Below are 23,596 nucleotides of genomic sequence, written 5' to 3' on the forward strand. Positions count from 1 at the left end.
GCCTCGTCTGAAACGCAAAGGGGGTGGTGTTGCTGTAATCTATAGTAATAGTTTCAAAACCACTAAGAAATCAAGTTTTAAATATAATTCTTTTGAAGCATTGGTGCTTAATGTAAAAATATATAGTGTAAACGATAAATCACGTTTGAGATTTGTGCTGGCTACTGTATACAGGCCACCAGGGCACCATACAGACTTTATCAAAGAATTTGCTGATTTTCTATCAGAGTTAGTACTGGCTGCAGATAAAGTCCTAATTGTTGGTGATTTTAATATACACATCGATAATGAAAAAGATGCATTGGGATTGGCATTTAAAGACATTGTAAATTCAATTGGAGTTAGACAACACGTGTCAGGACCTACTCATCGTCGTAATCATACTCTAGATCTAATATTATCACACGGAATAGATGTGGATGCCGTTGAAATTCTGCAGCAGAGCGATGACATCTCAGATCATTATCTAGTCTCGTGTAATTTGCATTTAGCCAAGGCTGCAAAGCCGACTCCGTGTTTCAAATATGTTAGACCTATCACTTCTGCCACTAAAGATTGCTTTATTAATAATCTTCCTAATCAGTTTCATCATCTCAGCATCTCAGATAGCTTAGAAGAACTAGATATTACAACAGAAACGTTTAACTCTCTCTTTTCCAGCACTTTAGACACAGTTGCTCCGTTGCGCTTAAAGAAGATTAAAGAAAATAGTCCAACGCCGTGGTACAACGAGCACACTCGGGCCCTTAAGAGAGCAGCCAGAAAAATGGAGCGCAACTGGAAGAAAACAAAACTAGAGGTATTTTGCATTTCATGGAAAGAGAGCTCAATTACTTACAGAGAGGCTTTAAAAGCTGCTAGATCTGCTTATTTTTCAACCCTATTAGAAGAAAATAAACATAATCCTAGGTATTTATTTGAAACCGTGGCTAAACTAACGAAAAATAAAGCTTCAAGCACCGAAGTTTCCAAGCAACACAGCAGTAATGACTTTATGAACTTCTTCACTTATAAGATTGATAATATCAGGGACAAAATTATAACTATGCAACCGTCTACTACAGTATCGCATCAGGCAGTGCATTGTAGTCTCCCTGAGGAAAAATTTGATTCATTCGTTGCTATAGGAGAGGAAGAATTTACTAAACTCATTAAATCATCTAAATCTACAACATGTATGTTAGACCCTATACCGACTAAGCTACTGAAAGAAATACTTCCAGAGGTCATAGATCCTCTTCTTAATATCATTAATTCGTCTTTGTCTCTAGGATACGTACCAAAAACCTTTAAGCTGGCTATGATTAAACCGCTTGTTAAAAAAACGCAACTTGATCCTACAGAATTAGTCAATCACAGGCCGATCTCGAATCTACCTTTTCTGTCAAAGATATTAGAAAAGGCAGTGTCTTCACAACTGTGTTCCTTTCTTGAAAGAAATGATATCTGCGAGGATTTCCAGTCCGGATTTAGACCGTACCATAGTACCGAAACAGCTCTCGTTAGAGTCACAAATGATTTGCTCTTATCATCCGATCGTGGTTGTATCTCTCTATTAGTGTTACTCGATCTTAGCGCTGCATTTGACACCATCGACCACAACGTTCTTTTAAATAGATTAGAACATTATGTTGGCATTACAGGAAATGCACTAGCATGGTTTAAATCATACTTATCTGACCGTTATCAGTTTGTAGCAGTAAATGATGAGATGTCTCATCGATCACAGGTTAAGTATGGCGTACCACAAGGCTCAGTATTAGGACCGCTGCTGTTCACTCTGTACATGTTACCATTAGGAGATATCATTAGGAAACATGGAATTAGCTTTCACTGTTATGCTGACGATACTCAGCTCTATATTTCTTCAAAACCTAACGAAACTTATCAATTCACAAAATTAACGGAATGCATAGCGGATATAAAAAATTGGATGACTTGTAATTTCCTACTTCTAAATTCTGAAAAAACAGAGTTTCTAATTATTGGACAAAAAACTTCCTCACGTAATAATCTAGAATACTGTCTAACACTTGATGGCTGCTCTGTTAAGTCTTCGTCGTCGGTTAGGAACCTGGGTGTGCTCTTTGATACCAATCTTTCATTTGAAAGTCACGTGTCTAGTATCTGTAAAACTGCATTTTTCCATCTTAAAAATATATCTAAATTACGTCATATGCTCTCATTGACAAATGCGGAACAATTAGTTCATGCGTTCATGACCTCAAGGCTAGATTATTGTAATGCTCTACTGGGTGGTTGCTCTGCATGCTTAATAAACAAACTACAGCTAGTCCAAAACGCAGCAGCTCGAGTTCTTACCAGAACCAGGAAGTATGACCATATTAGCCCGGTTCTGTCAAAACTGCATTGGCTCCCTATTAAACATCGCATCAATTTTAAAATATTGCTGATTACTTACAAAGCACTGAATGGTTTAGCTCCGCAGTACTTGAGCGAGCTCTTAACGCATTATAGTCCGTCACGTCTATTACGATCTCAAAATTCCGGCCAGTTGATTATACCTAGAATATCTAAATCCACTGCTGGCGGTAGATCCTTTTCCTATTTAGCACCAAAACTCTGGAACAGTCTTCCTACCATTGTCCGGGAAGCAGACACACTCTGTCAGTTCAAAGCCAGATTAAAGACACATCTCTTTGACCTAGCTTTCACATAATACATTATAGACTTCTATAATTTAATGTTATGCTGCATAGATTAGGTCAGCCGGAACCGGGAACACTTCCCAAAAATCCTGATGTACTCGTTACATCATGAGAAGAATGGCATCTACGCTAATTTTAGTGTCTGTGTTTATCCCAAGGTTTTCCCGCAGCCTGCCGGATCCAGGCCGTATCCAGATCTGACGAAGGACCTTCACCTGGACCGATGACAACGCAGTGCTGAAGTGCCAACTAGTCTCTCCCTATGGAGGATCCCACTACCACTCTACAGATAAGGCGTTGTCGGGAAAATTCGTCTTGCGGTCCTACCCCAAAGCAACAAATAAAATAAAATTCCTTATCAAAATTTATAAGGAAAGACAAGTATTTTGTTTAGGCTTGGCTTGTAGGGAATTCCAAACCTGCGTATATTCTAACGCACATAACTACAGAACCCATTCTAAATGCGCATGTGAACGCCATCAGCGTTTCTCACAGGTTCGCGTTTAAAGTCTGTGTAGAGAGAATGGTGTCGTCTTAGCGGCCCCAAATTTAATAGCAAATGATCGTTGCGACGGAACCAAATCAATTAAAACTAAGTTTAGATGGAAATAACTTAACTCTGCTGTAAAGCCGAAACAATCTCTGTTACCTTAAATTATACGCTTATCTCTGTAAAGCTGCTTTGAGACAATCTACATTGTTAAAAGCGCTATATAAATGAAGATGACTTGACTTGACTTGACTATTTTAGTATTATATGAAGGCTATAATGAACAGGCTGCGATGTCAAGATTGCAATGCTGGAATGTGTGTGTGTGTGTGTGTGTGTGTGTGTGTGTGTGTGTGTGTGTGTGTGTGTGTGTGTGTGTGTGTGTGTGTGTGTGTGTGTGTGTTCATGTTGTTCTATCCCGGTGGGGACTTCAACCTGAATGCACACAGACTCATGGGGACTCGTGTCACAGTGGGGACCTAAATAGAGGTCCCCATGGGTAAACAAGCTTATAAATCATACAGAATGAGTTTTTTTGGAAATGTAAAAATGCAGAAAGTTTTCTGTGATAGGTAGGTTTAGGGCTAGGGTTAGTGTGAGGAGATAGAATATACAGTTTGTACTGTATAAAACCATTAAGTCTATGGAGAGTCCCAACAAAGATAGTAAACCGTGTGTGTGTGTGTGTGTGTGTGTGTGTGTGTGTGTGTGTGTGTGTGTGTGTGTGTGTGTGTGTGTGTGTGTGTGTGTGTGTGTGTGGACATGTTTTTCTACACCGGTGGGGACTTAAACCTGAATGCACACAGACTCATGTGGACTCGTGTCACCGTGGGGACCTAAATTGAGGTCCCCATGGGTACAAAAGCTTATAAATCATACAGAATTAGTTTTTTTGAAAATGTAAAAATGCAGAATGTCTCCTGTGATGGGTAGGTTTAGGGATAGGGGCAGTGTAAGGGGATAGAATATACAGTTTGTACAGTATAAAAACCATTACGTCTATGGAGAGTCCTCACAAAGATAGTGCACCAGACGTGTGTGTGTGTGTGTGTATATATATAGATGTATATATATAGATATATAGCTGCGAGCAGCGATGGAGGGCCAAAGCCGGCGGCACCGCCATCCCCGGCTAACTAAAGGCTCCGGGGTTGCGGTGCCACCGGCTTGGGCCCGTAATCGCTGCTCGCAGCTATATTTTAAATTTTTTATTTGAATTTATATGTACACAACATTTTTAATGATTGAACAATTGCAATATATATTGTTAATTTTCGTATTTCAAAATTGGCCTGTTGAAAATCCTTATACGTCATTGACCCATCAATAAATTTTAGTTTTTCCTTGTTTGATGGAGATTGCTTGTATTATATTCAAGGACTTGGACATAAGTTCTAGGGTATTGTTTAAACACTATTCAGCAGAGACTGCAGCGTCATAGGAATACAATGTGTCTGATCAGAAGGTAAAAGTTCATTCCACATTCTAGTGGTTGGAAACAGAGGTATTCAAGCCTCAACATTAGTGCCGATTCTCACACAGGGAATGTGAGCTCTCCATTGATTATATAAATCATGTTTTTATAAGCATTTTTCTGGATCTCTTTCGTTATTTTAACATGCCACTGTCTTCCACTATTTTTCACTGCAGTCACACCAAGGGATGGAAGAATCACTTGCTTACACTATGTTAGAACAGTGCTATGACCGGGCTGGTTGCCTAGCAACTACAGTTGCTCACACATTGCTGGGATGCGTCTGAGTGAGCATGTGCTACCCTCTGGATCCAGCCGTGTGTGTGTGTGTGTGTGTGTGTGTGTGTGTGTGTGTGTGTGTGTGTGTGTGTGTGTGTGTGTGTGTGTGTGTGTGTGTGTGTGTGTGTGTGTGTGTGTGTGTGTGTGTGTGTGTGTGTGTGTGTGTGTGTGTTTGTGTTTGTGTGTATATATATATATATATATATATATATATATATATATATATATATATATATATATATATATATATATATATATATATATATATATATATATATAAATATAATTTTTTTTTTTTTTTGGTCAAAATGTCTGAGTTTGTTTGGAACTATTCTGCCTTTAAGTCTAAGCTGAATACAGAAATAATATATTTTACATATGGCATGTCAATTCTACGTAGTACGCAAGACCCACTTTCTGCCTCTTTTTCTCTCACACATGCAAAGAGGGAGAAAGCGAACACTCCCTAAGCCAAAGAATGGTAAGTTGGGGCACACTTAAGAATCTCGCCGGAAGTAGGTCATCCGGGTAATTTTTGCCTACTCTTTTGTGAGTACTGTGAATTCAGACTTCTTTTGTCACATTGTTTTTCACCTTCTAGGCCTATATAGTAGAGAAGTATGCGATTTCGGATGCAGCCACGGTCATTCATTCAGTGCTTAACATGGCGAATGCAGGAGCGCCTTAAAGGAGAACTCCGGTCAATTTTAACATTGAGCTAATTTTTTTGTACATTTGGAGTGCTGTCAATACAGAGAACAACGACAAAAATCGGTGTTGCCTACACCGTGTTATCCTCTTTTTAAAATTTGCACCCTGTTGACTTCAATGGGGCAATATTTAAACCTGCTTTTAGCCTCTTAACATCCTTGATGTGTCATTACAAGTGCACAGCCAATGTGAGTGATTCCTTCGGAGTGAACGCGTGTGAATCTGACTGCAGTAGATGTGAAAGATATTAATAAAAATGATAATAATTCAGCCAGCGCTCGTACCTGTATTTACATTCTGTTTTCGGTCGAAGTCCATAGTAATCGATTGTCAAGTTCACGCGCATAGGTTTAGTTACCTATGATCACGCGCGTGAACTCGACAATCGATTACTATGGACTTCGACCGAAAACAGGATGTAAATACAGGTACGAGCACTGGCTGAATTAACATCATTTTTATCCATATCTTTCACATCTACTGCAGTCAGATTCACACGCGTTCACTCTGAAGGAATCACTCACATTGGCTGTGCATTTGTAATGACACATCAAGGATGTTAAGAGGCTGAAAGCAGGTTTAAATATTGCCCCATTGAAGTCAACAGGGTGCAAATTTTAAAAAGAGGATAACACGTTGTAGGCAACACCGATTTTTGTCGTTGTTCTCTGTATTGACAGCACTCCAAATGTAAAAAAAAATTAGCTCAATGTTAAAATTGACCGGAGTTCTCCTTTAAAGTTACAGTTGAAGGAACAGTCACTGTCCCGATCGGGCCAGTCCTGCATGGTCACGAAAATACATAATTTGCACGAGTTTTCAACCTTGCCAATTTAAGCATTCATGCACAAGAAGAGAACTTGCGCACGTTGTGTGAGAAGTTTTGTGTGCTCACGCTGTCTGAGACACAACTTTCTGTGTGTGCTTCAGCTGCAAGTTTCAGACAGCGTGCAAATAATAAAATAAATTATCTTTCACATTCTCCTTGTGCTTGAACGGACAAATTCACTTAGATTTATCTCAAAATGTCTGCCTTGGCTAGTATCCTAGTAAACATAGCCGGTTATGGCTTAAGTGAAGGTAAACAGTAGAGAAAGACAAATCGTGTACCATATTGGATCCGTCCATTATTCTTAAAGTGACAGCAGCCTAATATTCATTCTGCTGTCTGTTTTTATTGTTAATCAAACTACAAAAGACAAAGAAATCACTTGCTGTTCTTCACTGAATAATGTTTTTGTAAATTTAGTAAAAATTAACCTTTAATCTGTACAGTGAAGATTATATGCAGCAGTGTTGTTTTAAATTTGATTAGGCTACTTTATTCAACCTCTGTACCTGAAAACTACTGTTAGATTTACCTGAAAAGCACTGATTATTTCATTTGTATCTTTGTTCTATTGTATTTATTTATTGATGCTATTGCCTTTAAATTTTTTTTTTTTTTTTTTTTATGAATGACCATTGACTTGTCTTCAATAATTTTTGAAATTTAAATTAGTAGTTTTAGCTGTGGTATCGAAATTGTATAAGAGAATTGTTAACTTTCGCTGGTATCTAAAATTTGCGTCAACCTTATTAATTACAATACAAGGATACATGGGTCAAAAACAATAACTATTTTATTCATTTCTTTTTTGTGATGAGGCTGGTGAAAATTTAGCTAATCGATTCAATGAATTGAATTCATTGAACCGAAAATTGAGAATCGACATCTTCATCGATACCCAGCCCTAAAATTTACTGAAACTGAACGAATGCTCCACTGAATAAAAGCTCCTGAAACATGTAGAGCATCAGACAATAAGCTATTTATTAATTACAACAGCGATTTGATGCCATATCAATTCTCACAACAAAATTATCAAAATTGATTTTAACTCGCATGTGGTGCTTTGAACCCTGGCTATGCTAATGGTGTCCCGAAGCTGACGCTGCAAGCTCGTGCAGCGCTGTCAGGAGCAATCTGTGCATGAAAATTTTTACATTTTTGCAGTTTATTTAGTAATTATTTAGTACAGTAACAATTACCACCCCCATGGATCAGCACGCATGTGACTCAGATGAACTGCTCAATTTAAACATCAGTGTGAAAGTTTATAATTTGCATATGTTTTGTCTTGCCAATTTACACATTCACAAGATATCGTGCAAAAAACGAATGTATTCCTATTTTGTGTCTCCTTGCGCTTGAATGAACACACAAAATTATGTCAAAATACCAGTCTTGGCAAGACGTAGGCCTATTCTCATAAACAGTTGTTTATGTCTTAAAGGTAGGAACTGTCTAAAAAACTTATTTTCCAAATTTGTTTAAACTTTATTTATATCTCAATACATAATTAAAATGTAAGTACTCTGAAAAAGAAAGTATAAAAATCGAGTGTCTGTAGACCTCTCACGACTGTTTTAAAGACAGCTCATTATTTCCATTCACTCTACCCCCTCCCTTCAGGGCTCCTTCCAAAGCCACGCCCCCAAAACACATTAACACGCAACTCCGACCGCTGAGCTGGAAGACGCATTATTTACCTGAGACGAGCGGAGAGGAAGGAGCACAGTGCATGTAGTGACATCATGTGAGAATCACATGTAATAAAAAAATCTAACTATATCATTATGAATATAAACAAATAAGATGCATTTTAGTACTCACTATCAAGCTAGCATATTGATATTGGTAAAGTTTAAAATATATATTTTTTTGATTCGCTAACGAGCTAGTTATATCTATAAGGCAAAGCTAAAAACAGGTTGTATTGATACACGTTTTTCCATTACAATCAGTTAAACTGTGATGAAGATGAATTTCGTGTAAGATTCATAACATATATGGTGTTCTGCATGTAAGAGTTTCCATGATGAAAGCATTGTTGACTCTGATGAGGACTACACTCCAGAGACAAGTACCGCATCGTCAGCTCGAGGACAGGTCCGGGGTCGAGGGCGAAGCAGAGGAGGTCGTGCAAGAGGCCGTGCAACTAGGGTCCAAGGATATTGGCACGCGTTTTATTTCTTTGTTTATCCAAAGACTTTTTTTTCCATTACCTTTTCTAGTAGTCTTCCTTTTTTTTGCCTTGTTTGCCTTCGCTAAATGCATATGCCGGTAATGTGAATTTTGATTGCTCTTTCTCTGCCATATTTTTGCTATTCCTAGGTTCCGTGCCTCTTGAATTCCTCAAATCAAACGGGTTCGCGCAAGTGGGCAGATCCTGTGGTAAAAGGGTGATTGTCATGGTTGCGAGAGAGTGACAGTCGCCTAAGCCATTCCTTTGTTTCGTCCCGAATGGAAATAATGAGCTGTGTTTAATGCAGATTAAACGGTCTAGAGTCACTAAATTTTTATACTCTTTTTTTTCAGAGTACTTACATTTTAATTATGTATTGATATATATAGAAAGTTTAAACAAATTTGGAAAGAAGTTTTTTATAAAATTCCTACCTACCCTACCTTTAAGTGAAAGTAAACAGATGAGAAAGAAATTGGATCCATGTTTATAAATAGGCTACCTGCTGCTGTTTATCTGAAATGTTAATCAAACAAAAAAACACAGCTATATTTAATTCATACAGTGAACAGTAGTTATTTTTCATTTAATTACATTTCTTTACCTGAATTAACTACTGTTAGACCCGACTTTTTTTGTAATTTTGTTATATTGTATTTATCTATGCTTGTAAATTATGTGTTTGTTCTTTTTATTTAACTTTTTACTGACTGTTCACTTGTCTTAATGTTTGAAGGTTTTGCTATTGTATTGAAGTACTTGAAGTGTGCTTTAAGTAGTAAATGGAAAGCAAAGTTACATTTGCCCCCTAGAAATGAATCCAGGAGATTCCTTTGAACGTTAACTGACAGACACTCAATTTAGGCCCCATAAACTCACGAAGTTCTTTTTTGTTCTTCGTTTAGGGGTAAAACGAGGTTCGAAATACGTGAGCAGCAATATACTGCTATCGAACATCTGATGTTGCCCACACTGCTGAGAGCAACGGTTAGATGAATATGTACTGCAGGCTTTCCTCTCTCAATGACAAAAACACAACAACATTGAGAAAACAGCAAGCATTTTAATAAAGCATTTGATAATAGCAACGTGCTTTGCACAAGCTCTATGGCACTCTAATAAAGTCACATCACATATATCACTTTATACGGCTTAAAATCAAGCCGCTTTACCGTATTAAACATGAAAAACAGTGCCAGAGTCTTGTTTCATCAGAAGTACAATTTCATTTTCTACTATAAAGCAGCTCCTCCAGTGTGTTTATGCTTTCACTCAAGGAGGTCTAACCTCGACCGACTGAACTGAACAGACCAAATAAACCGAAACGAAGTTCATCTGGCCTGATTTTGTTCGAAATGACGTCACATCAGTTCGTTCTTTGATTTTTTTATCAAAGTATATTGGGGCCTTTATGATGAGATCATCAGTGTTTAACCAAAAGCCCCGTCGTCACAGTCACAGACTAATATTGAAGGAGGACATGTTAAGGCAAGTCCAAACATTTTCTCAATTGTTTTTAGGCTTGTTTGACTTCATGCAGCGCTGTGCAGACCGATCGGCGGCTGACTTGAAGCAGTGCATGCCATTTGCTCTGATGACGAAACAGCTGATCCACGACTGGACAAATCCAATGCATGACAACGATCACGGGCGTTTCGTGTTTATTCAAACACCTTCAATTCCACTAATGCTCACAAATCAGCATTTTTATAACTGTAAAATCTCTTTTCATGTAGTTGTGAAATTATATAGTGTCATGTTTATCAAAATAAAACTGATTAAAAAAACTTATATACCCCACTACATTGGTATTTAAATAGTATAGGCTTATGTTGAACTTGCACAAACAGACGCTGTATAAGCAGTACATGAAGTATTCAATGGAAACGTATCTGAAACATCTGTGTATTTGACAAATATTGCATTCATTTCACTTCAGCTGTGGTAAAGTATGCAAACACCATGTGAGCGGTCACTACGGGAAGCAGAAAGTGTCCGACTTCACGTCTCAGTTGTCAGCTGCTCCCCGCCTGCACGCAGCAACTCTCGCCAGTCGGTACATCCAGCCGCAGCCTATGACCAACACACCTATAGATCGCGTGATTTTTTTTCCCAAACCACTTCAGCGGAAATCCCGCCCTGATTGCCCTACACCAATCACTGATCCCTAAACCTACCCGTCACAGATTGCCTACACCAAACACTGATCCCTAAACCTACCCGTCACTGTAACCTGAACCAATTAAATAGGCTGCAGGGCGGGATTTCCGCTGAAGTGGTTTGGGAAAAAAAAAAAAAATCACGCCTATAGATTTTATGTAGCCGCCCACGCCCCTGTTTAGCGCTACGCTCCTTGTGTTCCTTCTTCCGGTTTGTATTTCCACAGCATGAAGGTAAGATTTTACTGATTTATGAATGTACCGCTCGTATTTAAATTGTCTACTGACATTTATGACATCCGCTTCAAACGTTACAATGCTCATGATAACTTTCGTCAACTCAAGAAGTTAATCCACTTCAACTAATTACTCTTCGAACAGAAATGCCATAGAAATATACAGAGCCACCGCAAAAACGGAAGTTCAAACACAAAATTCTAAAGATGGCTGCGAGCTTGTTTCTCTGGTGCATAAGGTCTATAGATTAAAAAAAATAAAAAATCTAAACAGTAATCCATATAATGTTTATACTATAACTATTTATACTTGATAGAAAATAGGAATAGGCATTTTTGTGTTTGTCATAGTAGTTTATAGGTTGTTTTGTTATTTGCCGTTTTGAAACTTTGTGCAGCGTTGTATTTTTTTGTCTGTAATTTGGTGTGCAGTTTTCATTCTTGCCCTCCCTGTTTTATGAAGGGTTACCCCTTGAAAATGTCTGGCCTTGTCGTGAACCGAGTGTTCTAAACACGTGTGATTAGTCGGGTTCATAGTGCCGTTCTCAGATGCACCAGCATGGCCACCGTATTCAGCTTTTAACACGATCAACTCATTTAGAACTCCTTAAATTATATCAACATCTACTATATAACCTTTATTTAGCTAATAAATATCTAAATAATCACAACTCTGTGGAAATTAATTATCTCTCCAAAAGAAGTTCAAACGCATGGATTAAAAACAGCTCTCTGTCAGCAGGTATTTTCATAGACCATCAAACATAGACTCAGCAATTGCGATGATGTACTCAATGTTTTGTTTAGTTTTCCTGACAATGTTTGCATATTCGAGCTAATTGCTTGTGTCATGTATGCGTATTCAAGCGAATATTCCTGCGTGTTCCGTTCTCTTCACTCTTTAGCCCATCAAACAACACATATATGAATGCTTACATTTATGGGGAGTTGATAGACCCCCGTCATTTATTTATGTTCTCCATTTGAAAACAGACTTTGTAAATTAGTTATTTTGCCTGTTGTTAATATTAATGCTGTTGTTATAAATAAAATGCAACTGGGATTAAGCTGTACTAAAGAAGCATGTTTTTTTTTTTTATTCAGGCGGTTTTAGAAATGTTTTAAGCTGCTTTTTTTTTTCATTTATATAATTATTTTTACATGTTAAATTCATTACCCGTTTGTTGACCTGATCAAAGATTTCATTTAAAAAAGACACTTCAGCGACAGTGCACTATATTTTATTTTTTGCACTCTTCCAGACTTAATTTATTGATCTAGAAGTGTGTTTTGTTGTGTATGCAAGGAGAGAGTGAAATTACAGTATTAAAAATTACAGTATTTAAAAAGTTAAATAAAACCTAATTCAGTTCAGTGCTGTTGTTATGATTGTCAAAAACAGAAATAAAAATTAATTTCAGTTCTGTGTAATAGGTTATCAGGCACATAAACATGCAAATAATTGGTATAGGTAATAAACAAAAATCAATATCAGTCAATCCTATACCTATATGTTTTTTGTATAATCCCAGACACAGTGATCCCAATGCAACTCCATGTCCAAATTGTTAAATTTTACCTTATTGTTCAAAAACCAAATGTGGGTAACCTTTCAAACTAATACTGCGTTTAAGGAAGAACGTCTGAAGAACAAATAATACTGAAACTAGAAATGTATCTTGATTCCCTCTATCAAAAACAATTTGATACAGCATACCTGTCTGAGTACCAAAAATACACTGCAATGGTCAAGTTGAGGTACATTAACTTGCTTTCAAAAGTGTATTTATAAAGAATCTATATTTGAATCAGTTTCAGGGATATTTGGAAGAAGGGATTTTGTTCATTTTAACAACTTCTGAAGCTACCAAGATATATAGATAGATAGTTTTATTTAATGCTATGTCAGCATAAGGCTATTTTCATGGCAGAAATTCAATTACAAAAATACAAATATCATATAAATACAATAAAACCAAGCAAACAAACACAACAAGTCATTATTTAAAAAAAAAATGTTAATTAACATGATAAAATATTCTGGATGAATTTCATATCTGAAGCTACCAAGAGTTCAAATGTTACTGCATTGACATTCCAATATCTCTGGGATTTAACCAAATAGGAATTAATATTCCAAAAGAGAAGTTTCATATTAGGAACAAGAATTTAAAAAAGATTTACTTATAGAGTTAGACATGCAAACTATGGTGGACATTTTTTGGCACTCAAAGATGCATGTTGTATGCAATTGTTTTCATAGAGGGAAACACAATACATTTCTAGTATAATTTTTAGTATCATAATAATACATTTCCAGTATTATTTGTTCTTCAGACATTTCTTCTTTAAGTCCCATAAAAAGTATCAGCTGTGTAAAAAGTGACCCACATTTACTTTTTGACCATATAGTAAATTTAACAGTCTGAACATGGAACTGCACTGAGATCCCCATGTCTATGGGACTGAACCAATTAGGGCCTTAATTTGGATACCAAAAGAAAAGTTTGTTAAAAGAAAAAAAAGAAAAAAGAAATAATCTAAAATAATATTAAGATATCTTTAATACTTTTAGAGTAACAGGCATGCAAACTTTAGGGGAAAAAGCTCCCATTTTTGAACCGTCTCCATTGGTATATAATGCAGCAAAGATTGCTAAAGTCAACAGATTTTAGTAGTTTTTAGACTAATTTCTGTGTAAAATCAATGATGCTGCCATCTTTCCAAAGTCATTTAAAGTCAGACTCAGTATCCCCCTGTAAATTCTCCAAATTTGTCATTTTGAGCACCTCTGTAAAATAGTATTGAAAGCAAAAATATTAAATGTCATGGATGTAGTTACAGGTAATCCACTATTTAGGCTAAGTTTGTATTTCTACAGAAAAAAAAAAATAATATTAACAAAAATCGAAAATTTGAGTCAGGGCAGTTTCTGAAAGTTAGCTGATTTTGGCACAGAATGACCCCATAAAATTAATGGACCACGTCAAATGGTTGACCATTTTCTTTAAAATTGGTTTTCTATGGGGAAACGCTTAAAGGGACAGTTCACCCAAAAATGAAAATTATATCATTATTTACACACCCTCAAGCCATCCAAGGTGACTATCTTCTTTTCAGACTAATACAATCGGAGTTATATTTAAGAATATCCCGGCGAGATTTTGAAGCCCCAAAAATACATCCATCCATCATAAAAAATAATCAATACTGCTTCAGGGGGTTAATAAAGGCCTTCTGAAGCGAAGCGATGGGTTTATGCAAGAAATATTTAAACCTTTATTAGCTATAGGCTAATAACTAGCTACCGGCAGGCGGTTATACACAACGATTTGCGGCGAAAGAGTAAACCCCTGACCCGACGCATTACACAATGACGAACGCGGAAGTGCAGAGGATAGAGAAAATAAAAACACCGGTCGCAAATTAGAAGTCTAAAATGAGAAATTTTAAATAGAAATGTAAGAGGATTTTGATCAAAGAGAAGAGGAGCTTGAGTTTGTTGCACAGCCCTATTTGTTTAAACCGCGAGAGGCGGATATTACATCGTGTAATATCGCTTTAATAACATTTTAAATATTTAAAATGTTTTTCTTACACAAAAGCATTGCTTCGCTTCAGAAGGCCTTTATTAACCCCCCAGAGTTTGTGGATTACTTTTATAATGGATGAATGCACTTCAAATTTTGGGCTCCCATTCACTGCCACCAGGACATTTTTTTATATAACTCTGGTGTACATTCTTCTTTCAGATGAATACAATCAATGATGGCTTGAGGGCGAGTACATCATAGGGTAATTTTCTTTTTTGGGTGAACTATCCCTTTAACGAGAAACTGTACGTTATGTTTAGATTCTGGGTTCATCTGATTGCCTGTACAGTATGCATCAATTATACAGAATATGGTCTTTTAATGTCACTGTCTTACTACATTATACTTAACACAAAACTGTTAAATGGCTGGTGTGACGTCACGTGAAAATAATGAGTTTAAGGGGCTTCTTGAACAAGAAAAAAAAAAAAGTAGGAGGGGTGGCGGGACTTGATTTTGTCCATCGGGAATTGATTGGATCTGCAATCTCATGACAACAACAAAAAAAGAAGAAGAAATGAACATTTTGATTTTATGGTGACTTTAAGAAACATGGCGTTATAGCATTTCAATTAGTAACTCTCGGTATTGAGACAAGAAACGTGCATGCATGTTGTAGAAACACTAACATCACCACCACAGAACAATGACCCCGTCTGTCTTTCTCCGTGAAACCTTAAATCACAGCGAAGACAGTCTCATGTGATTATGAAATCAGACATCATATATTTATTGCTATCATTAGATATGATTTGTAAGCAAATATAGCATAGGGATAGTCAACAGATAGCGTTTAGGTTTAAGGTATACGGCCGGAGTAAACACGTCCACATGGCGGCGGTCAGACCATGTTGACAACATGGCGCAAAACCTCCAGAACACCAAGAAATATGGTCCTTCCCCACTTATTTAATGCCCAAAGACCACAGGCCCAGAAACTGCATGAACTCGTGCGATAACGTTTGCAAAAGTTATTTGATGTTTTCACGCAACATGAACACACAAATGTATACATGCATACCTGCTGGTGTTGCCCCAAAGATCCGCACCACGGGCACTTTCTTGACATCGCTCTCTCTGAACTCAGAGTAACAGGCGTCCAGCTCTCGGATCGGGCTGCTCATGTAATAATCCGCCGTGACGATCCTCAATGAAAACATGGTTGCCCTGCAGAACCGAGCCGAACATGAGGTGCTACTGACAAATAAATATAAATGCAGCAGCCGATCCTAGTTGTTCCAGCTGCGTGAAACAGGCGGCTTTGAGCAGAGTGTGATTTGCAGAAATATGGAGCTCAAACATTCGTTAATCATATGATGCAAATGATTCCCAAAGATCACAGCTTTAATTCCTACCCAAACTCTTCAAATACAACATATATTCCGATTTAAAAGAAAACCTAATGCTCACTCCCCCTCCTCTGTAATACGATCACGACACTGTTGGGCAACCCTAATCATTCCCATCCAGCCCATATCCACATATAATGCACTGCAGCATTCCTTGCAGCCAGCAGCTGGGTCAACCAGTTTCAGCTCACTCTCTGGCTCACTTCACTTCTGCTGCTGAAAAAGGAAGCTCCACGCTGTCTCTGCCCTAATTGGTCAGAACCAAAGACAAATCGCCTTCTGATTGGCTTACAAGAAGATAAGCGCGCTGATTGGCTCGTGTTAAGCGGAAGTAACAGGGATGTTACAATTCGTTAAAAGCCTCAGATTAATTTTTCAAAATTAATTAATAAAATAGTCAAACAGACACCGATGACATGAGCTATAAAATAAACGACGGTTCACACCAGAATTTATTTAATTACCTACTCAGGTATGCTGATGCGATCTGAGAAGCATACTACTACTTTTGGTGTAGGCGATTTTTTCTCTAAACTGCCCCTTGTCGTTTCGGAAAATAGTACAATGGCGAGTGCGTCGACAATAAACACGTAGGGTGCTCGGCTCGGTTGTGTGTTAAGCGAAAGTATAAAGAAGGATTTAGTGATAGTAACAGTGGTAATGAGAGAAAGAAGCTTTTCGAAATGATTCTCTGTAAGTTAATGAAGTGCTCGAAACGCGACGCGCTGGCGACGCCTGCTGGTCAGAACTGTGTATATGGAGCGCTCATCCGAAACCACAGCAAAACATGTATAAAAACACCATTTACATACCTGCGAATGTTTTGTTGAAAGTGTAGTTTATCAAATGTAATTAACAAAAAAAAGGACCTAATGCCATTAAAGTGGCTTTATAATATATGTTATTTTATTAAATGTATGGCTTGTTTTGTTTATGGAAAGCATGGTTAATCAGATCAGACTATAAATGGGTTAGTTCACCCCAAAATGAAAATATTGTTTCATTATATGTCATTTATATATGTCATTCCAAATCCATAAGACTTTCGTTCATATTCAAAACACTAATGAGTATATATATATATATATACAGCTCTGGAAAAAATTAAGAGACCACTGCAAAATTATAATTTTCTCTGGTTTTACTAGTTGTGTTTGGGTAAAATTAACATTTTTGTTTTATTCTATAAACTACTGACCACATTTCTCCCAAATTCCAAATAAAAATATTGTCATTTAGAGCATTTATTTGCAGAAAATAACAACTGGTCAAAATAACAAACAAAGATGCAGAGTTGTCAGACCTTGAATAATGGAAAGAAAGTAAGTTCATATTCATTTTTAAACAACACAATACAATAACCCTGATTTTCAATCACAGCTTTCATGTGTCTTGGCATGCTCTCCACCAGTCTTTCACATTGATGTTGGGTGACTTTATGCCACTCCTGGTGCAAAAATGTAATTCTTTGTTTGATGGCTTGTGACCATCCATCTTCCTCTAGATCACATTCCAGAGGTTTTCAATGGGGTTCAGGTCTGGAGATTAGGCTGGCCAAGACAGGGTCTTGATCTGGTGGTCCTCTATCCACACACCTTGATTGGCCTGGCTGTGTGACATGTTGTCCTGCTGGAAAAAACAATCCTCAGAGTTGGGGAACATTGTCAGAGCAGAAGGAAGCAAGTTTTCTTCCAGGACAACCTTGTACATGACTTCATTCATGCGTCCTTCACAAAGACAAAACTGCCCCATTTGCAGCCTTGCTGAAGCACCCCCAGATCATCAATTTTCAGCTTTGTCCAACACCTGGTCATCTAATGGTTAGACAGAGACCTGGAGAGGCCTACAAGCCACAGTGTCTCGCACCCACTGTGAAATTTGGTGGAGGATTGGTGATGATCTGGGGGGGCATGGCTGGAATCGGGCAGATTTGTCTTTGTGAAGGACGCATGAAACAAGTTGGTCCCTCACATTCATTCTCTGTCCGATCACCGTTGTGTGTTTTTTTTTCTATTTTTTTTTTTTTATTAACTGTCTGCTGCTTCAGGAATTATTAAACTTTGAATGTTTTGATCTTGATCCTTCTGTCTTTGTCTTCCTGCCTGAACACGAGTGTGACAGATGATTGGACTGCCCAATATGTACGAACGGGCAAAGTTTATCTTCCTGGCTCAGGAGAGCCTTAATTTCTTTTCTTTTTTCAAGAATTTTCTTTGTTTGGCCGTCATCAGCTCCCTGGACGACGAGACCTTAAAGAACCTGTTCTGGATCAGGACGAACTTCCACAACACCATCGACCTTCCAAACACCACCGGATTGAGTTGGAGGGAAGCCGTCGTGAGGTGTCTGGAGAGAGTCGCGCCCCGATTCAGAGCACAGCAGACCCAGAGCCCGTTTCACCACCATCGACCACGGAGAAGTCACGTGAGCCCCCCGCAGACCGAGCAGCACGACCCGCCGCAACAAGTGAGCCAGAGCCCGAGGAGAAGAGGACAGAGCTTGCCATCGCCCTGGAAGCAGTGCCCCAGCGTGGATCTGACCAGGGGTGTGAGCCTGAGATATGTAGGCTATTATCCAAGGAGAACCAGTGTTGCTCCAGCCCTCGGGTGCTCTGGCTCCACCTACGACGCTCAACTGGGTCTCCTGCACCAGCGATGTCGCTCAGCTCCCTTGACCCCCGGTCTGCCCCAGTGGATCCACCGGCTCTGTCTCCGTTGGTCGTCCCCCAGATGCCATCAGCCACCTTAACACCATCTTGGCTCCTCCCTCCTTCGACTCCTCCATGGACTGTCGCAATGGGGAGCTCTTGGGTCTGTGCCATTGGCCAACCACCATCGTCGCCGCCAGAGGATCGTCATCCTACCATCACCATCCATACTCCTCACCCGCCTCTAAAAGCTCCACCCGCTCTCCTTTATCTGTTTATGTTGTTCTTACGGCGCAAAATCACGCCTACTCAGAGTAGAGCTACAACAAATCAAGCCCGACCCTACCCGAGCCCGAGCCCGTTGTGTCCGAGCCCGGCCCGGCCCGACACGTTCACTGTAATTATGAGCCCGAGCCCGATTTAAACCCGACCATTTTTAATATGTCGGCCGTTATAACCAGGGGCGGCGCCAGAATTTTTTTAACGCAGGTGCTGCTGTGCTCATTTAGGCTACGGGGGGAGCTGCGCAGTTATATAATATAAATACTATTAATAAATGAGCAAAAATTGGCCACTCAATATTAAATATTCAATTATTTTATTATCACAACTAAAGTTTTAATTTTATTAAATTGGACAAGCACAACATTCAGCATTCAATCAAATATTCTTAAAGATTAATTATTATTAATAATGTTACTTCAACATATTGTTATTTCAACATAATAGGCCTATGTGTGTGTGAGCAACAAGCAAGTTGTGCATTTGAAAAGCGCGAGTTTCAAATGGTGTAAGTGACCGCGGCGCGCCCGCGACTCCATGTCGTGACGTCTGGTAAATTGCTTTTTAGGCCTATAAATCCAGGCAATTGGTTGATGAAAAATGTATTAAAATTAAAATACAATTTATACTAAACGAAATTCACTTTAAAGAAAAGCTTTCTTCAAAACAAAACTTAAACTTGAAACTAAATGTGCTTATTCAATGGCTAAAACACGTACAGACTCTCTTTTTGAACAAATTGCAGCACATTCATTTAATTCTGAATTTTGCACATGTTAAAATGTATTTTTTGTGCATAGTAAAACATATCTGTAACATTTATCAGATTCACAATTGTGCATGCATTTATTAATTATTATCTTAATGAATAATGCGACAAGGAAGAAGCATGTAAACTGCGTTGTTTGTTTATTCAGAAATAATTGAATGGATCGGAAAAGTAACAAAAGAGGACATCGAGGGCTGAGGCTGACTACTATCATAATTTCTGTCATGGCAAGACACACTTCATGTGTCTGTTCATCGTCAAAGTCTCCGTTTTTTTTTGTTTTGTTTTTTTTGCCGTCATGGCAGCGTGCTGCATTTAATGCACGAGACAAAGCCAACACATATGTTGTCACTCCCCACGACTATTTAAAATGTTTCCATACCTCCGATTTTCCTCCAAACTTGCTCAAAGTTAATTCTCCTATTTTAATTTTTTTCTTTGCTTCTTCAAGCACTTAAGCTACAGAATATATGCTACAGCACGCACAGCAGGTGTGATGTGTCACGCGTGCGAGACTGCGAGTGCGAGTGGACGAGACGCTGCTCATGACATGTGACGTGCTTTATCAAGGGCCCGACCCGACCCGGCCCGAGGACAGTTGCGGGAAATATCGGCCCGACCCGGCCCGCGGGTCGGGTCGGGTCGAGTCCGGGCTCGGGCTCGGGCAGAGAATCTAAGCTCTAATGGCGGCCATGTTTTTCGAGATACGCCAATGTCCTCATATATATAAATGGCACCTTGGACGAAGACACTGCATACCAATTTTCAAGTCAATCGGACTAACGGTCAGGTGGTCATAGCCCTTTTCATGTTTTTTTTCATGTTATAGCGCCACCATGTGGCCAATCGCCCCGTTTTTTTTTTTACTGTGACCTCAGATTAACCTCATACACATGTCTACCAAGTTTGGTGAAGCTATCTCATTTACTTCTCGAGTTATAGCCATTTTAGTAAAATAGGCTCCTCCAACAATGTTAGTTTTGCGCTCCCTAGTGACCGTGAATCAAAATTTCAACTTTTTTTCGATAATTATTGATATTCAGAATTACTGATAATTATTGATACTCCAAACAACATTTCTGCACTGGTTTGGTCCCGATCGGGCGAAAAAACTAGGACTAGTTCGCAAAAGTAGGTTTTTGCCAAAATTAAAAATGGTGAAAAAATTTGCATACCGGAGATATACGTTTTGATCTTCGGGAGTCCAGCTTTCCAATGATATAAGACACTTGAGTCTACGACATATGGTCTAGGAGTTATGAGCAGTTTCACGCTTTTGGTCGCTATAGCGCCACCTATGGGCCAATCGGGGTCATACTCTCTGAACCTCTCCTCGATTTTTGTACTCCCGTCTGGCCAAGTTTCAAGTCTCCAGCACTTACGGTTTGGGCTGCACGATGCGTTTTACGGCGGAAGAAAAATAATAAAAATCAGGGCAATAACAATAGGGTTTCAGCACTTTGTGCTTGAACCCCTAAAAATACAGTTGCTTCAGAACTAATATGAAAATAAAAAGATTCATGACATGATTCTTAAACATTTTGACCAGTGATATTACATAGCTCATAGTGAACGTTTTCCGAGGGATGAGGTTGAGGACCGATTACGTAAGAATGTGCATTTGATTTGATTAAGTAAAAAAAAAAAAAAAAAAAGGAAGTAAAAGAAAAAGAGTAAAAAGTTAACACCTAATTTAACTAGGGCTATGATTCATTTTGACAGAATCATTGATATTGATCTTTCATCAGGCTCTTAATTATTGAATTAACTTCCATCAAATAAAATGTATTAGAACTGGGCATATTTACAGAGGAAAGAAAAATGTTCAGTGTCACCCTTAATTCTCCATTATAGTTGCCCTTATGAAAGTTTACCATAGTTTTTGCATGTATCCAGAACTCAAACGTGGTATTAGTAAGATCATGGTATATGATACCATATGCTTTGTTTATCACTTGATAGAGTGGTGCAAGTTTCGTCAAACCTTTGGAGTATCAGGCTTTTGGCGTTTCATAACCTCCACATGTCGCCCACGTCATTGAAGCTGTCTTCGTTTAGAGAAGCAATTTTATAGAATTGACTGTTATTTCTTATAAGGCATAAATTACTGTAATTTCTTTTGTACTATGGAATAAAATGGTGGCTTATCTGAAATGAGACAGCCTCATAATGTATGCGACTGGCAAGTCCGAGGATGCAGCCTTTGATTTCGAACTTTGATTTTGCTCACGTTTTTATTCACTCCTTTAGGTGGACTTTTAGTGGGCTAAAGTAGAGACCAGTAAATGTGGGTTTAGGGGGTGATTTAAGACACAAAGGGAGAAATGTGCTTGATACTATAAAAACGAGTGCAGTCCAATGTACATCTGTAGCCCAAGCTCTACATCTAGTTGTGTAGTTATTCAGAACACGTGGATGTTGCTGTCCATTTACAGTCTTTTCATTGTGTAGTCAGCTCAGTAAAGCCCGCCACGGGCACCGGCGTTGAGTTCTTCTGACTCCCTTGACTTTGAGCCAGCCGACCTCGGCCGAGCACAGAGAAGAACTGAAACCTGTGCCCCATCTTCTCAGGGTTGATCAGCATGTCGTAGCTGTTGATGAGCTGCGCTCTGGTGGACGGGTCATGACAGCTCCTCAGGAGGACCTGAAACACAACATGAAAATACAAAGGTCATGAGATAAAGCAATTCTCCCTGAGAAAGTTTCATTGTTTTGGGTCAGTTATCAAAATACTACTTTGGAATAACAAATTTATTAAATGTTTAATTTAGATTCCAATATAAACTGAGAAAGTTTAGCAGCAGTTATGATGATTATATCAAGAGATTCCTGCCAGTCCTGTTCTCTAAATGAGTCAATGGCTGAGGCTCTCACCCTCACCCTTTGTCTTTATGCATTTCCTGACCATTAAGCTCAGTGTACAGCTGTGCTTTTGTCTCTGTGATCATGTGAAGGTATGGGTGATACTGTCAGGCTGATTGAATGATAGTGTTATGCTGATTAAGGCCTGTTTCACTTGAGCAAGCCAGATAACCTGCCAAACTGGTTTTCACTTGATTGAATCAAATCATCCCTCTGCTTGGTTTGAGTTTGTCTCCACCTCTAAAAGTCCCTCCTCCTAAATTGTATATAAAATTGCAAGGTAAAGTTACTTTGAGAGAGAATGTTGGACGAACCGCAGCGACGCTCAATAAAGAATAACTTCTGTTTGAACGCAATCCCAACGTCTCCTGGTCTGCTTTGAAGAAGGAAAAAGTTCCCAACACTACACACTTACACTTATATTAGTGTAAGTCAATAGTTGTATTCAGATAGTTGTAAATATCTAACCCTAACCCATGCCCTAACAGAAAACTGTTTTTTTGTAACATTGTCTTTACTGTCATTTTTTTATCAATCTATTGCATCCTTTCTAAATAAAAGTATTAATTTCTTTTTTTAAAAATCTTGCTGATCCCAAACTTCTGAATGGTACCCGACAGTAATTTAAAATGGTTCTATTGGCCTTTAACTCATGCACTCTCAGGGTCCTATTTTAACGATCTAAGTGCATGGTCTAAAGCGCATGGCGCAAGTGCACTTATGGCGTGACCGAATCCACTTTTGATATTTTAACGACGGGAAAAATGGTCGGTGCGTCCGGCACATGCTCTAAAAGGGTTGTCCCTATTCTCTTAATGAGTAAAGGGTGTAGGGCTGGGTACCGAGTTCGATACTTTTAAGGTACCGACCAAATTGCTTCGATACTATCGAGTATCCAAAAATGACATGTTGTTCGGTACCAGATTTCGATACCTAAGGGGTTAACTCGTCAACGTCAGTGCTCAAACAAATACATATGAAATGCACAACGACACACATAAAGTCGCTCACGCACATACACGCAAACTCTACACACACGAGACTCATATGAGACGCGAGCGCGCACTC

General features: G+C 38.6%; 2 protein-coding genes across 4 annotated transcripts in view; both read right to left on the reverse strand.

Annotated features, from left to right (window-relative positions):
- The window catches only part of rev3l (REV3 like, DNA directed polymerase zeta catalytic subunit), a 258,594-nt gene extending 242,431 nt beyond the window's left edge, over nucleotides 1–16,163 (reverse strand). Inside the window, exons 1-2 of one of the 2 annotated variants that reach the window (XM_081379520.1) lie at nucleotides 16,030–16,163; nucleotides 15,641–15,786 (exon numbers count right to left, since the gene is read on the reverse strand). In XM_081379520.1, coding sequence (XP_081235646.1) covers nucleotides 15,641–15,786; nucleotides 16,030–16,094 — 211 coding nt within the window. In that variant the 5' untranslated portion in view covers nucleotides 16,095–16,163. Of the gene's footprint in view, nucleotides 1–15,640; nucleotides 15,820–16,029 lie in introns of those variants that run through there. The other variant, XM_081379521.1, reaches the window with a different exon arrangement.
- Nucleotides 16,164–19,789: 3,626 nt separating this feature from the next.
- Nucleotides 19,790–23,596, reverse strand: part of ndufaf7 (NADH:ubiquinone oxidoreductase complex assembly factor 7) — a 48,697-nt gene continuing 44,890 nt past the window's right edge. For both annotated transcript variants that reach the window (XM_081379226.1, XM_081379227.1), the window contains one exon: nucleotides 19,790–22,310. In XM_081379226.1, the coding sequence (XP_081235352.1) occupies nucleotides 22,107–22,310 (204 nt within the window). In that variant the 3' untranslated portion in view covers nucleotides 19,790–22,106. The remainder of the gene's footprint in view (nucleotides 22,311–23,596) is intronic.

The sequence above is a fragment of the Scardinius erythrophthalmus genome (genome assembly GCF_964197995.2).
Source record: "Scardinius erythrophthalmus genome assembly, chromosome: 11".
NCBI classification, from domain to species: Eukaryota; Metazoa; Chordata; class Actinopteri; order Cypriniformes; family Leuciscidae; genus Scardinius; species Scardinius erythrophthalmus.